Source organism: Tachypleus tridentatus, unplaced genomic scaffold, assembly GCF_004210375.1.
Source record: "Tachypleus tridentatus isolate NWPU-2018 unplaced genomic scaffold, ASM421037v1 Hic_cluster_2, whole genome shotgun sequence".
Taxonomy (NCBI): domain Eukaryota; kingdom Metazoa; phylum Arthropoda; class Merostomata; order Xiphosura; family Limulidae; genus Tachypleus; species Tachypleus tridentatus.
Genome location: NW_027467782.1, coordinates 18,125,654 through 18,141,312, shown reverse-complemented (window position 1 = coordinate 18,141,312; position 15,659 = coordinate 18,125,654). Strand labels below are relative to the sequence as shown.

The 15,659-nt window shown below is 35.8% G+C and overlaps 1 protein-coding gene across 1 annotated transcript in view; it reads right to left on the bottom strand.

The window, feature by feature from the left end:
* Positions 1-9,549, bottom strand: part of LOC143242211 (uncharacterized) — a 558,288-nt gene extending 548,739 nt beyond the window's left edge. Inside the window, exon 1 of the mRNA XM_076485581.1 lies at positions 9,202-9,549. Coding sequence (XP_076341696.1) covers positions 9,202-9,435 — 234 coding nt within the window. The 5' untranslated portion in view covers positions 9,436-9,549. The remainder of the gene's footprint in view (positions 1-9,201) is intronic.
* Between the last annotated feature and the right edge of the window lie 6,110 nt (positions 9,550-15,659).

Sequence of the window (15,659 nt, the reverse complement as noted above, 5' to 3'; positions counted from 1 at the left end):
TTCAAAGTAATTGTCTTTTTCAGGACACAGCTCATTTGCTGCTTCCGTCATACGCTCTTTGATGAAGTTGCCGTCAATAAAAGGTTTTTCTCGCTCTGCCATCCTATGCACTATTTTGTAACTTGTACAAGTGACAGATTTATTTTCAGCAAACTTTCTCGTGAAGAGATTCTTTTGAGATTCAAAAACACGTATCATGGATTCAAATTTCTCAGAACGGAACTTTCCTGAAAATTTCAACTATGTTGATAGATGTTCTGTTTCTTAGTGACGCCAAAGATTGCACTCTCTCAAAACGGCAACACTTTCGGTGCATATCACACAAGTAGCTTTCTGGTTTTTTCTTTCCACAAAGTACTTTCCTCCCCATTCTTCATTGAAAGCACGACACTCAGAGTCCACTTTTCTTCTTTTAAAAGCAGCCACAACGATGGATGAAAAAAAAAACAGGATCTGAAAATGAAAAACACAGAGCGCTGTGAGAAAAGTATTGTACTGGTCCAAGAACGCACAAACAAAATATATTGAAACGAACTTTGGCACGAAACTTACCTAAGAACGAGTTTCGAAAAGCGCATAACCAGACTACTAAGAGAAATGAGCTTGCTGAAGCGGTAACCCAAGCCCGCTGAATTTACAAGACGAGTCGATGGGACGAGGGTTAAGTCTGTACTTGTTTTCGAAATCCTAATGCTTTTATAGATACGTGCCTCGATATGAATAAACGGGCAGGAAGGACGAAAGAAGAATTTTCCTATTGGTTAAATATGTGCGTAATAGCCTTGTTTCTTATTATCATAACATCTTGTGTTTGCCAGCTTGAAGCGACAATCGGTGTGATTTATTTTGTTATGACAGTCGGACATTTGATGAAATGCCACATTTTAATTTCCAAGCGGCTAGCTGCTAGCGGGCCAGACAAAATGACCTCGAGAACCGTAGTTTGGTGACCCCTGGTATAGCTTATTGACCAAACACGTTAGTAGGTAAGAATGTTATAGTGAAAGAACAAGTTTAGCTGTACAGCGTTTTGACCAGTCACAGTAGAATGTAAGGATAATGGTACAGCTGCGTGAATAGACACAACATCATATAAGAATGTTGTAGAGTAAGAACAATTTTGTACAACTGAAGTAGATGTCAGTTGTTTTTGAAAGTTTTTTTTTGTTTATAAAAAAAGATTAAAGATAAGTAAGAGGCCTTTTTTTGTTCTTTAAAATCTATAGCTTGCTGTAGTTGTAATGATTAACATATCTATAAACAGTATTTATTTGATATAACACTGAGTATTATTTCAAATATAGCAGTGGCAGTGTTTTTTAGTGTAAGATACCAACTTTATTATCATTCACAAGATTTACACATATGGTTTACTGTTGTTCTAGAAGTCTTCCATGTAAGCTTATCATATGACATGTGATGATTAGAGATATTCAAGCCCTCTGTTTTGTTTTTCTGCAAATTTTTTAAAAATTTTCTGTCAACATAAATTTATGAAATGCAATCCCATTGTTGCTTGGCTAGTCTGATGTACGATGAAAACAAGAAATTTAAGTGTGTTTCGTTAATGCTGTTTTATTATTTGATGTATTGTAATCTGTTACAGCTGTCATGAACTTGCAGATCAAATTCCGATGTTCTATCTGGCATATACACAAATCCACCACTTAATGCCATCATGTGTCTAACCTCTTGTTGGTTCTTTGACATCAGTAACCAGTTCCTCACTACTTTACTCCAGGTGATTTAATATTGTTGGTTCTGTTTCTCGATTTGCATTTCAATTGCTTTTTATGACAAGTTGGCTCAATATTAGCAGCAAGGTTTCTTTGCGAATCAATTGAAAACCAAACTAATACAGTAATGTACTGGAAACTTTTCTACAATGATATTTAAAACTAGATGTGTTTAAAACTGACAAGCTATAAACGAAAGCAATCAGAAGTTTTGTTTATCAGTAGAACTTGACTCTAGAATAACACTGGTAATTAAACAACAATGTTGAACCAGGCGTTAGAAGATGTTTGATATAGACGAGTTACACGGATTGTATACAAAGTTATAAATACCAAAGATAATAAACCTAGTTTACCTTATTTTATGCACGTGTTATTAATATTTGAAATGATTTATTTTAAATAGGTAGCTTAAAACACAAAGTATCAGCCTTTAATAAAATATAAAAACTGTGTTTATTTGATTGTTATGAAAGCTATAAATGGATAGTCGTGTTTAATACCTCACGAGTATCCAAACCTGGTTTTGAGTGTCATGAAACTGAATACTTACTACTGATCCACCAGTAGTGGGAGTGAAAGATGTCTTGTTTGTTTTTTTTCACAGACAGTGGTTAAAATGATGTTCAACATAAAGCAGTGATTAGATAATTATCAATTAAATAACGTGTCTTAAAACATCGATAAATGAAGGTTTAATATCTCCTAATTAATGATATTTACGGTGTTTTGAGTTTGTTTTTGTTTTTGACTCAACACAATAAATGCATATTTGTGTATGTTTTCAATCTATATTTATAATGACAAAATTCATTTTTGTTTACACTCTTAACTTCTCAAAGTAGCCTACTGAGCCAATGCCAACCAAAATTTGTATGTCAACATTATGATATGACGGATTAGAACGTTTATTGGTTGCTTTCTTTCCTTAGTTTATTTCTTTTTTATTTTTATTTATTCTGATAATGTAGTTTGTTATAAAGATTATTTTATAGGAACATTTATGTATATATACATGTGTTTATATTGCAGAGCCTAAAGCTGATATAACAGCCGTTTGGATATTATTTTACTCCATAAAAGATAAGGTAATTAATTCGCCTTGCTCTAAGTAATAAAGTGACCCACAGTAGTTCAGGTGACGATGTGTAGAACTGGTGTTTTGTGGTATTCATTCTGTTATCTCTCAAACTAGTTGTACTTAATACATTGGAGACGTGGTTAGCAAGATATGGAATAGGGTGACGATGTGTATAACTGGAGTTTTGTGGTATTCATTCTGTTATCGCTCAAACTAGTTGCACTGTATACATTGGAGACGTGTTTGGCAAGAGATGGAATAGGGTGGGCGATGTGGGCTACCTGCCTCCACTCTGGCCTGTCTCTTCACATTTGGCGCAGATAGTATTGATGTGGCTTTTTGAGAAATCCAACGAGTAAAGTTTTGTTTAGGTTTTGTTTATTTGTAGTTAAGCACAAAGCTTAATAGGCAAATAATATAATAGTATAATAGGCTATCCGTGCTCTGCCCACCACTTGTATCTAAACCCAGTTTCTGGCGTTGACAATTCTCAGCCATATCTTTTGCCACTAGAGCCAAGAGAACTTTCAAGAGACGCTGTAGTTTTAATAGAAAATCCATACCTCGCACCAGAAACACATAACTATTTGACTTTTTTTCTCTAAATATTATTTTGTTTCTTTGTTTGGAAATTCTCATAAAGTTACAAAAGGGATATCGGTACATAATTGCCATTAATGTCGAACCAATAGACTCTAGGCTTACTTGTTTCTTTTGTCACTCTTTTAATACATCGGTGGCCCCCGAAGCATTTTTGTAACAATTCTATTGAGCAAATGCACATTTTCGTTTTAAGTACCCTGAAGATATTTTTCATAAACCATAGCACAAATAAAACATTTTATGTTAAAGTTAAACACACATGCACGTTTCTTACAGATTAAACCCATTAATAAACCAATGTGTAATTTACTTATGTTTTGCATGAATAACAGAGAAAGTATTGTTATACGTGTAAAATTTACAATTTTGGCTTATTGTTGGACTTCTTAGTGCTAAACAATAGTCTATCTGTGCTCTGTTACTTTATATGGCCCGGCATGGCCTAGCGCGTAAGGCGTGCGACTCGTAATCCGAGGGTCGCGGGTTCGCGCCCGCGTCGCGCTAAACATGCTCGCCCTCCCAGCCGTGGGGGCGTTATAATTTGACGGTCAATCCCACTATTCGTTGGTAAAAGAGTAGCCCAAGAGTTGGCGGTGGGTGGTGATGACTAGCTGCCTTCCCTTTAGTCTTACACTGCTAAATTAGGGACGGCTAGCACAGATAGCCCTCGAGTAGCCAGTATCATGGTTTTCATATGAACAAGTTTATTGTTCGTTATTAAAGCATTGTGATAAAATAAATAATCTACATCAACAAAAACAAAGCCTTTGAATAGGTGATAAGTATGTTTATGTATTTTTTCCAGCTGGTATCTCTTAAAATATCTTTCCATGCAGTAATTTCTTCAGGAGCGGGGATGGAGTTCTGGTATATTAACTGAATCAGTTTTTTAATAGGAAGATCATTTAAATGGATAACATTTTCACCATATGAATCAAACATCTCAAAAATAAATTTTGTTGTACCTGTAATTGTGGGAATCTCTCTTTCAACCAAGTCTTTCCATTCTTCTGGAATAGCATCATATAACTTTTTGTAATACTGTCTAACGTGAACAGGTGTCACACTTTCAGATACATCCTGACAATAGTTTTTAAGGGAAGCCAACGAGGGACAAATTCGTAAGTGAAGTCCCTTAAGCGAATTAGTCCCGCGCTAATAATTTTTTTTATTATAGAATGTGCTTAATCTCATAGTGGGAACAAAAACATTGAGAAACAGTAAACTAAACTAAACTAACGTGGCAGGGGTTCAGTTTAGAGAGAGAGAAATCTGAAGAGTTCTCTCTCCAACTGGGGTGTTCAGAAACTTTGTAGTTCCTCTTCGTCCCCTTTCGTGGATTGTTATTAGGATTAAGTGGTGTTTTGTTTTTTTTTATTATTATTTTAATAAATTAATTATCGTTATTATTCTTGGCTTTTTGGGTGGGGAATGTCTCACTAAATGGTCTTTTGGGTGGAGGCAAAGGTAGCAGTGGAAAGAAGGAAAGGTCGGGACCTGTCTCGAAAAGAAAAAGTTGGGTAGATGTGAACATGAATGTAATTCATTCAAGTTCAGATCAAATCAAACGGCCCGATTCTGGGTCTGGCAAAAAGGTTGCCTGGGCTGGGATCTAGAAATCCAATGCCCGAAGATTTTGATGTGGGGGGAAACGGGAGTACCCCGAGAAAACCCACTTTCACACGACAGGCGCCGAAAGTTTTGCCTGTCGTGTGCCCTGTACCTGAAAAAAAAGGAATTCATGTTAATAACATAGTTTTTATGTATTTAAACTCTTTGTTGAGTGGATTGTGATTCTTGAAATATGTTGTATGGTGATATGTATTTTGTTGGTGCACTTGATAATTTGTGTAGTGATGCCGTTAGTTTGTTTCTGTTTTCTGCTTTTCGATAATATTTCAGAGAAAGTTCTGTTATTCTATCTCTTATAGTTGGTAAATTACTAATTTGGTGTAGATAATTTGTTGGTGTAAAAGATGGTAAACTGAATGCGGATTTTAATATTTTGTTTTGTTGCACTTGGATTTTTTGGAGTGTGTTGTTTGACATGTTGTATGTTACTTGACATCCGTACTCTATTAGTGGACGGATGTAAGCCTTGTATATTTGTATAATGGTGTTCGGTGCGCATTTTGATTGTTTACCAGTTATAGTCTTTAGATATGAAATCCTTTTTCTTATTGATGAGTGTATATTGTTTATGTGTTTTTTCCATGTTAGTTTTGTGTCGAAAGTGACGCCAAGGAATGTGATGTTTTTGCTCATGTTGATGGTTGTGTTTCCAAGTGATAGATTTATTTTTCCTAGATTTTTTCTTTGCTTCTTTAGTTTTCTATAGAAGGTGATTGCTTGTGTTTTGTCGGATTTAACAAGACCCTCCACTTGTTGCTCCATGTTGAGACGTTGTTTAGTGATTCTTGTACGCGAGACATGGCCATTACTGGGTTTCTGGAGGTGCTCCAGATTGCGATGTCATCTGCGTATTGTGAATTGTGTGTGTATGTTAGATTTGGAAAAGGTATGTCACTGACGAAAATTATGTAAAGAAGTGGAGAGAGGACTGATCCTTGGGGCACTCCTGCCGTTATATTAAATAATTTGGATATGGTTTTATTGACTTTTACTTGTGCTGTTCTATTGGTTAAAAAATTTGAAATCCATTTGACTATCGTAGGATTTATTTGTAGGTGGTTTAGTTTGTATATGATGGCATTGTGCCAAACGCTGTCGAATGCTTTTTTGACATCTAGGAATACCCCGATGGTTACTTGATTGTTGTTGTAAGCTTTGTATATTGATTCGGTGAGTCGTGTGAGGTGATCTGTTGTTTGTCTATTTTTCCTGGAGGCATTTTGAGATTCTGGAAGGATGTTGTTTGATTCGCAAAATGGAGGAGACGGTTGGAGATAATTCTCTCCATCAGTTTGCCAAGGCAGCTTAACAGACTGATGGGGCGGAAATTATCTGGATTTGTTCTGTTAGTTTGTTTCTTGGGGATCGTTGTTATGATGGCTTTTTTCCATGTGTCAGGGTAATACCCTGTCGCTAATGAAATGTTCATGATGTTTGTGAGGTGTTGTAGTAGGAGAGTGGAACTTTTTTGAGAATAATATTTGGTATTTGGTCATGTCCGGGGAAGTGTTCTTCAAGTTTTGATATTAATCTTTAGTTCGGTTATGGTTATTTTTCTATTGATTGAATTTGAGTATGCTTCTAGTGTCTCCGGGAAATCCTGGTGAGAATGAAGCTTGGTTTGCGTTTATGTAGTTGTTGACATGGTGTTGGTGTTGTGTGTCGAAATCTACTGAGTTTAAATCGCTAAAAGCGGATTTGTAATAGTCAGCTAATAAGTCAGCTTTCTCTTCGTCCGTCCTTGCGATTTTATTGTTGTGTGTGATGTGTTGTAACATGTGATTTGTGTTTTGTCTGACGCAATACTCTTGAATTTTTCCAGAATTCTTTTGGATTTTTCTTGGTTTTTTCTAAGTTTTTGCAGAAGTTATGCCAATTGTTTTCTCTGACTTTTTTAATTTCTTGTTTAATTTTTGTATTTGTTCTATTGATTTCTGTTTTAATGTGTGGATCACGTGTGATGTAGTGTATTCGTCGTAATTGTCTGCGTTTGATTATTAGTGCGTGAATTTCTGGTGTTAGAGTCCATTGAATAAGTGATTGTTTTCTTTTTGATTTAGGAATTGTGTTTTTTGTGGCTTTCTTTATGGCTTCTGTAATTTGATCAACATATTTGTCTAGTTCTGTTTTGTTGTTTACATGTTCGATTGGGTGGGGTAGGTATGCGTCCAGAGAGGCATTAAAAGTGAGCCAGTCTGTTTCAGTGTAGGTGTATGCGGAAGGAGTCACGTACGCCACAGCCGGGTGAATCATACATGACACCGGGAAGTGGTCACTGGTGATTTCATCATGCACTTTAAAGTTAGATATTCTATTAACCATGTCCTTGGGTGCGATGATGAAATCGAGTACATCATATGAGCCGTTAGCGGCTGAGAAGTGTGTAGGTGTATTGTCATTAATTAAGTGCATTTTATTGCTAGAAATAAAAAATTTTATGCAGGATCCTCTGCGTGTGTCTCTGTTACCCCTTAATTCTGTGTGCGGTGAATTAAAGTCTCCAATAATAATTGGTTTGGGTTTACGATTAACACATTTTTGAAGGAAGTTAATGTCGATATTTTTGGTTGGTGAGCAATATATGGCTAGAATCGGAATAGTTAGCCGGTTGTTAAAGTGTATATTACAAAAAATGGTCTCATTAATGTCAGATTTAAATGAATCTTCTATTGAGATTAGATGCGATATTTTTGTACTAAAGTAAGTTATTATACCTCTGTTGTTTTCTGAGTGAGGTATGTTGTGTGAGATGAATCCGGGGATTGTGGTGTTTTGTTTCTCTGTGCAAAGTGTTTCTGAAATGATGATTATGTTGGCGTTTATATGTTTGTTTATGTTGTATATTTCTATCCTTTTGTCTTTAAGATTTCCTTGGCAGTTGATGTGTAAGATTTTAATGTGTTGTATCATTGTGTTGTTTTATTTCCCTCGCGTGAATTTTGAGTGAGAGATGGTGTGGTTTCAGGTGAGGGAGGTTAAAATAGTGACTTGCAAGGCTGCAAACAGCCTTGAGTGACTCGTGCCTCGATTCGAATGAGGGGAGATCACTCAATTCTATCAGCATTGCTAGCAAGTTTGTGGTGAAATCTGTTGGGTTAAATGCTTGTGTTGCTTTTGGGCGTGTTACGTCCGCGTAAGTACGTGTTGGTTGAGGTTGAGCGTGTTTGATTTGCGAGTCGGTTGGAGTTGGTAGTAAAGGTTGTTTGGTGTTGTTTTGGTAGCCGTGGGTTTGATTATTGATGTTCGTGGTTTTGAAAAGGAATCTGTTACGTATTTGGGTGTATTTGGGGCAGCCTTTGTAACTGGCTGCGTGGGGGCCCTGACAGTTGGCGCATCTAACTTGGTTACGCTCGTTAGGACACTGAGCGACCTCGTGAGATCTGACACATCTATCCTTGGCCATACAATTAGTTTTTGTGTGTCCGAACCGTTGACATTTGTAGCATTGGATTATTGGTTTTTGATGTGTCTTTTCCGGTTCGGTCGTGTGTCTTTGAAAAAAATAAAAGCAACCGTTTTTTAATAATTTTTCTTGATCGTCTTTTTTGTTGACGGTTACCTTGATCAGTGGCGTTTTTTGTTTCGTTCTGAATGAGATGATTCTGTTCGATGATGCAATGTCAAAGCCTTGAGTTGTTAATTCTTCAGTGATTTCATGATCTTCAATGTCGAAATCGACACCTCTGATTATGACTGTTAGTTTTGGTGTGTTTGTTTTGGTGTTGTGATGGTGGCTTGAACACCGAAGGCATCCTTGGGCCAGTGGGCCAAAATATGCGCAAACTCTTGAGGTTCGGTACATTTAATCATGATTCTTCCATTAGGAAGACGTTTGATGTCTTTAAACTGAATGCCCGGGTAATAGGACCTCAGTTGATTGACAATCTGTGGAATGCGTGTTGTTTTGTTTACTCCTTCGATGAACAGAGTTGGGATTCTGTAGTTAGGAGAATTGTGTGTTTGTGTGACAGTGTTGGTGTTCTCAGAATTAGTGGCGATGGTGGTGTTGTTTGTATTCAAGTAATTATTGTTAGAGCAAGTGGCTTTGTCTTCGTTAACATAGGTTATGTTATTAATACTTTGATTTTTAGAACTATTATTAGCGTCGTTAAGGTTAGGGTTGGTAGAATAGTCAGAAACTATACTTACCATGTCCTTTTTCTTCTTCTTCTTCAGCCTCCTCTTGTTGGATGTCTCGTTTGTTTCATGGGATTGTGGTCTTCGTGATTCTTCAGCTCCTGAGTTTTCACCTTCGGAACTCTCGGTCGAACTACTCAGTGATTCAGAGGCTGGTCCTTCAATAGCTCTATTCAGCATATCCATGATCTCGTCGTTGGAAAGGGCTTTTCCGTTGGATCTTGTCACTATCTTCTTTCTCTTCATACTGTTTTACTAGTCCTGATAAGGACTAAGGGGTAACCTTTTTTAGTAAAACTTTATCACAGGATAATTTAGTCTTCAATGCACTTGTCTCGCAGCTCTTGACTTGCACGTCTGCTCTGCTTGACGGCGACCTTGAAATTGACCTTGAGAAACAGTGGTTGCCGGAAAACAATTTATGTGTTATTTGGGAAGATTCGACGACACCTAACGAGCGTTTTACATGACTCTAATACTTCTCAATAAAATGTAGGAACATTCATCTTGTGTTGTGGGAGAATGTCACAATACCACACATCGTGCCCAAGACTTAAATCACCATATTTGCTTAAAAGATGGGCAAAGAGGATAAACAGAGATGGAACTGTGTTATAATCTGTTGATCTGAAGAACCATTTAAACCTTAACGCCGCCTTTTTCATCTTGACGTCTGTTAAATTGAGATCACCTTTGTCTTTCGAAGATACCAAAATATCATAACGCACTTTATGTACTCCACCATCCCATATAAACCGTAAAATATCATGTATAATTGTCGGATAAATCCTGTTTTCCATCGGCAAGACCAGGGGTCACTGAACTACAGCCCTCGACGTCATTTTGTCCGGCCCGCCAGCAGCTAGCCGCTTGGAAATAAAAAGTGACATTTCATCAAATGACCGACTGTCATAACAAAATAAATCACACCGATGGTCGCTTTAAGCTAGCAAACATAAGACGTTATGATAAAAAGAATCAAGGCTGTCACGCGCCTATGAAACAGAACATCTATCAACATGGTTGAAAAGTACAGTAAATTTCCATTCTGAGACATCTGAATCCATGGAACGTGTTTTTGAATCTCGAAAGCCTCTCCTCACGAGAAAGTTTGCTGAAAATGAATCTGTCACTCGTACAAGTTACAAAATAGTGCATAGGATGGCAGAGCCAGGAAAACCTTTTATTGACGGCAACTTCATCAAAGTGTGTATGATGGAAGCAGCAAATGAGCTGTGTCTTGAAAAAGACAATTTCTTTGAAAGTATCAGCCTTTCAGCAACTTCAGTTGTACAGAGAGCAGAAGAACTTGGAGAAAACATCGCATTAGAGATACGACAAAAAGCTAGAAACTTCCTATGGTGTTATTTGGCACTGGATGAGTCTACTGATCTCTCGAGTATGTCACAACTTCTCGTGTTCATTCGTGGAATTAATTTGGACTTTCAGATTACGGAAGAGTTAGCATCAGTTTGCAGCATGCACGGAAGAACAAGTGGAGAAGACATTTTCATGGAAGCATAAAGGATATCAATTTCATGATGTAATTTTCTTGTTCAAGGTTTTTGACAAGATAATAGTTGCTTTCATAATATTCCGATAATGTCATACCTATATTCACCACAACCCTTAAAATGGAGTGATTATTATGGTATGTCTTTGTCGGTAGTAAAAAATGCACTGGCAGTCTTCTGTCAACAGTCAAATGAACGACAGTAGAATTTAGTACGATTTTAAGCTAGCATTGACTGCTATAAAAATGACCTAACGGTTAGACTACAAGTCCATTATTTCATTAGAGTAACCCAAGCGTTGGCGGTGAGTTCTGCTCATTGTATGTTTTCCCTAATTTGGAAATGATCGACCAGAATTAAAGCACATAATTTTACGTAGTTTTGATAGAATTTTCGAAATATTCGCTTCACGAAGTTGAAACGAAGTGTATGAGTGTACAGATTAGGTTGATGAATAGTACGCTACGGGTGTCCTTATGACAGTTACTTTTCTGAGGTAATTTGTTTTTTTAGAACACGTTAAGTAAAAGTCTTTGGATACTCCTGGATACTCACGCCTAATCCCTACGTATTCTGCTTGAATAAGTAAACTATGCCCCCTTTTTACTTTCTGTAAGTATCGCTGTAATTTTAAGAAATGTTACATCACTCTAAATAATGTCTTGTTTTCTCTACGTGTGTGATTTTGTCAGGTTTTTTGTTAGATTTTTCGGCACTTGTTTCCATTTTATTGAGCTTTGAAAACACGTGCAATGGGTGAGGAATACTAAACTGAGTCAAGGTTATTTCGCTTGTTTGAATTATAATATCACAAAAGACACGACTGCTTCTAAATGTTTGTAAAATAGCAGTAAGACATCATATCTTAATTGTTAAGGTATATTAAATTTCACTTAAAGTTCTTTATATGTCCATGTCCTTGTTGTTTACGGGTCCACAATAGCATCTGGATAACACACACAAGAAGATAAACATCAAATTGTCAGCTTATGTCACTGATATCCCTGGTTCACCTAGAACAATAATGACTCAACTCCTTACTCAGTTCGTGAACCGCCGCCCATAATGATAGGTTTCAAATAAAATGGATAATTTGAGAGTTAGAAATGAAAGCTGTAATAATACATTAAGGTTCTCAATGTGAATCATTAGGATCAATAATGTATTAGTGTGAACTTTAACCAATGGCCTATGTTTGAGTAAAATTTATTATAGATTCGGTTTTTATGGAAGCTATTTCTTGTGGAAAACTGAACTGAATGGAACGTGCACTTTGTGCTAGAAAGTGTACTTTCAGGATAATTAGAGAAAAAGTGTAATATATTGGAGTTGCTGAACCAGATTCAAAAACCATCTTAAAAGGTTCTATTAGTGTTTCAGAATGAGCCTTAGTTTGTAACCCGGGCCTAACGAGTGGTTCTTCCGCTTCGATTCAGCCGAGAGGGTCGACAGTCGCTTGAAGACGTCAATGTTTGAATACTGTCTGCTATATTTTTACCTGTAGGATAGTGTAATACGAATAAAGCTAAGCAGAATTTCTGTATATAGAAGTTTTATTTTAATTTTATGTAAACTGTCCTACTAGCTTGAGGCAGGTGTTTATTTTATTATATGCAGAGGTTTATATATTATGTCCTCTTTATTTAATAAAGTTAAACCTAATTGGATAATAAATGAGGATATTCCATTAAAACCTGCCTCATTATTAGTTTAAAATATCTATGGTAATCAATAAGATATTAAGCCCAAGTTAGGCTACTCAAGTGTTGATTCCATACGCTGTAACATTATATGTAGTTTTCATAATGCCTTCTTATTAACATTCAATGTTTCGTATATATTTTCGAACATAAACTTCGCTGCTGTATATATATATATATATTTTAGATGTTTACTGCTGCTTAAGAAAATTCACTTGTTTAATTAATTAACAGAATCAACAAAAGCACAACTTGATACTATCGTTATAAACAAATCCTGGAATATAAGATTAGCTATCCTTTATTTTATCGGTTATGAGTTGGGATATAGTGATAAGTGTATTTCCAAGTCATAACCATAAGTTTTCCTCACCGTTTAGATATAATTTTATATCTTTTCAGCTGGATATGGACCAACAATGTTATTGACGATTTCCGATAATGTAACACTAAATAATTCGTTTATTACAACAAATGTATTTCATTCGTGCAATATTCACTGTTTTGTTGCTTGAAATCTTCTAATACCGATTGTGAAATATTATTTTGTTGTGTTTTTTTTTATTTCGCGCAAAGCTACTCGAGGACTATCTGCGCTAGCCGTCCCTAATTTAGCAGTGTAAGACTAGAGGGAAGGCAGCTAGTCATCGCCACCCACCGCCAACTCTTGGGCTACTCTTTTACCAACAAATAGTGGGATTGACCGTAACATTTTAACGCCCCCACGGTTGAAAGGGCGAGCATGTTTAATGCGACCGGGATTCGAACCCACAACCCTCGGATTACGAGTCGAACGCCTTAACACACTTGTGAAATATTTACTAGTAGCGATTACATTTTTCATTTTATATTTGTTACTTGTATACTTCCCAAAGCTGCATAGAAACTGGTAAGAAATTTAAGCAAAATCGCGAACACTTGTTTCTATAACAAGCTCTATACAATAAATGTAATTTCTCTACTTTACGTTTTTCATCGTAAATCAGCCATCTATAATTTTGTCCGGTAAATTAGAACTCAGAAGGTCGTGCCTTTAGAATTCAGCACAAAGCTATGCCCACTACAGATATCGAAACCCGATTTTTAGAGGTGTGAATTTGCAGGTGGCAGCTCAAAAGGAAGACAGCTAGTCAACACCACCTACCGCCAGCTCTTGAAGCTATTTTTCTTTCTTTGGCGATTTTGGAGCCACAAGTCTCAGGCACGTTAACAGTGCACAGAATCCTAGTATATTTGAATGCTGCTATGTGGATAAATTTATAGTTACAATTACCAGTTTAAACCACACACATTAACTACTTTAAAATATCGTTATTATGAAAGAATTTTGTAAACATTTAAAACTATAAACTCGTTTAGAAAAAAAGACACAGAAGAGAGAAAAATCGGTTACCACTCAAGAAAATAATAGATAAAACAATAAAATAATAAAAAATGTTAATTATTAGGCGAATATTTCTATAACCCGAGTAAAGCAGTCACCATTCAAATAGTGTTAAAGAAATGTCTTGATATTTATATATTTTCTATACATTCTATGTGGTGTAAAATTATCTTTAGCAAAGAGCATAAAATAGACAAGTTTAATCCTGAACTTCAGAAATTTAACTCAACCATAAACTTTCATTTGTAGCTAAAGCTATACGACACAGAATACGATCTTCTTATAGAATGAGTTAACAATCTGCAGGTTATTTCAAGTACGTAAGCTTACCTTAGCCCCACTAGGGGGCACAAAGTGGTGAGTAAGTGATGAAAATTATATCTACTGAAACTATCGATTAAATTGTAAGAAAGTTTATTAGATGTGAAACCATTACAACAAGCTACTTAACCATACTTTATACAGAAATTAATATTGATTCCATAGTAGTAAATGTGACCCAATTTTACACATCAGACTTAGACAACAGATCACTGAATTTTATAATGGTATATTCACAATTTCTTTTTTCCATAAATACACATTGTAGTTACAAACACATTTGATTAGCACCATTACTATCTATTGTTTAGTTTCACAGGTACGGTAATATTATAATGACTGTAGCTACGTTTCCACATTACATATATATAAGGGACTATCGAGCAAAGAGTTATTGGTTCTTGTCCCGTTATCGAAGCATCGTATTTTGAAGCTATGGATGTGTGAAAGGAGTAACAATTAAATTTCATTATTCGATTAGATAAATCCAAGAGTTTCCAGCGGTTGCTGGTTTTTGTTGTTGTTGTGTTTTGAATCTAACAACTCAAAATTGAAATCACAGATGTCTCTCGTGTAGTTTTCACATATATCCAAAAGAGACAAATAAAATGTATGTTTGTGTATTATTAGTAGTGCTAGTTGCCACCTGGCTATAGTTGGTAAGCCAATACTTAAACAATGATAATTTGTAGTACACGCTCTGCCAGATCGAGGTCAAAGTGAATATGATAATAGCAAATTAAGTAATAGACGTATGAGACGTAGACGTAACAGTGATAAGAAATAAATATCAAAATGTAAATAATAAAGTTATTACGGTTCGAGTTTGTTTTACTGACATACAACTTTGACGTAAAACAGAACTAAAACGACAAATGCATTATTGGAGAAACACCTCATAAAGAAACATAAGTCTTTTAAGAATGAAAGTTTGAAATTGTGTTACAAAAGGTTGTGATATAGTTTATATCGTTCTACAAAGAATGATCAGATAGTGGAATACTTGGAAGTATTGAAAAAAAGAAACGTGTAGCAACATTCAGTTTGTTACAATTGATGCGTTAGACCGTAAGTCAACAAGTTCAATTCAAGTATCATGAAAGTCTCTGAGATAAAGAGAACGTTAATCTAAAATCATTTAGAAAAGCTTAAATATAACCTGAACATTGTGTGGCCTTTCTTTATCAGAGCTGACGATACATTTCAAACATCAATAAAGATCTTTTTCCTATTCATCTGTACACGTGCCGCTTCACTTATGGTCGAATAGCTCAACCATAGTTTCTTCACTAGCAAGAGAGAAACGAGAAATAAAATATTCGGGAGTTGCTCCAGAGAAACAAATAAGTAGTTTTTTTATTACATTGTTAGTCCTTAAAAAAAACTCTAAACAAGTACATCTACTGGCAGAGCTTCACCGTCGCCACAGAAACTTAACACCATAAACACAATTGATAAGTTATACTGGCAATGGTATGTTAATATTTTTCATCATCTACCTGCGATATAGTGACGAAAAATATTGGACAGTCAATGACAATGTAACACCTT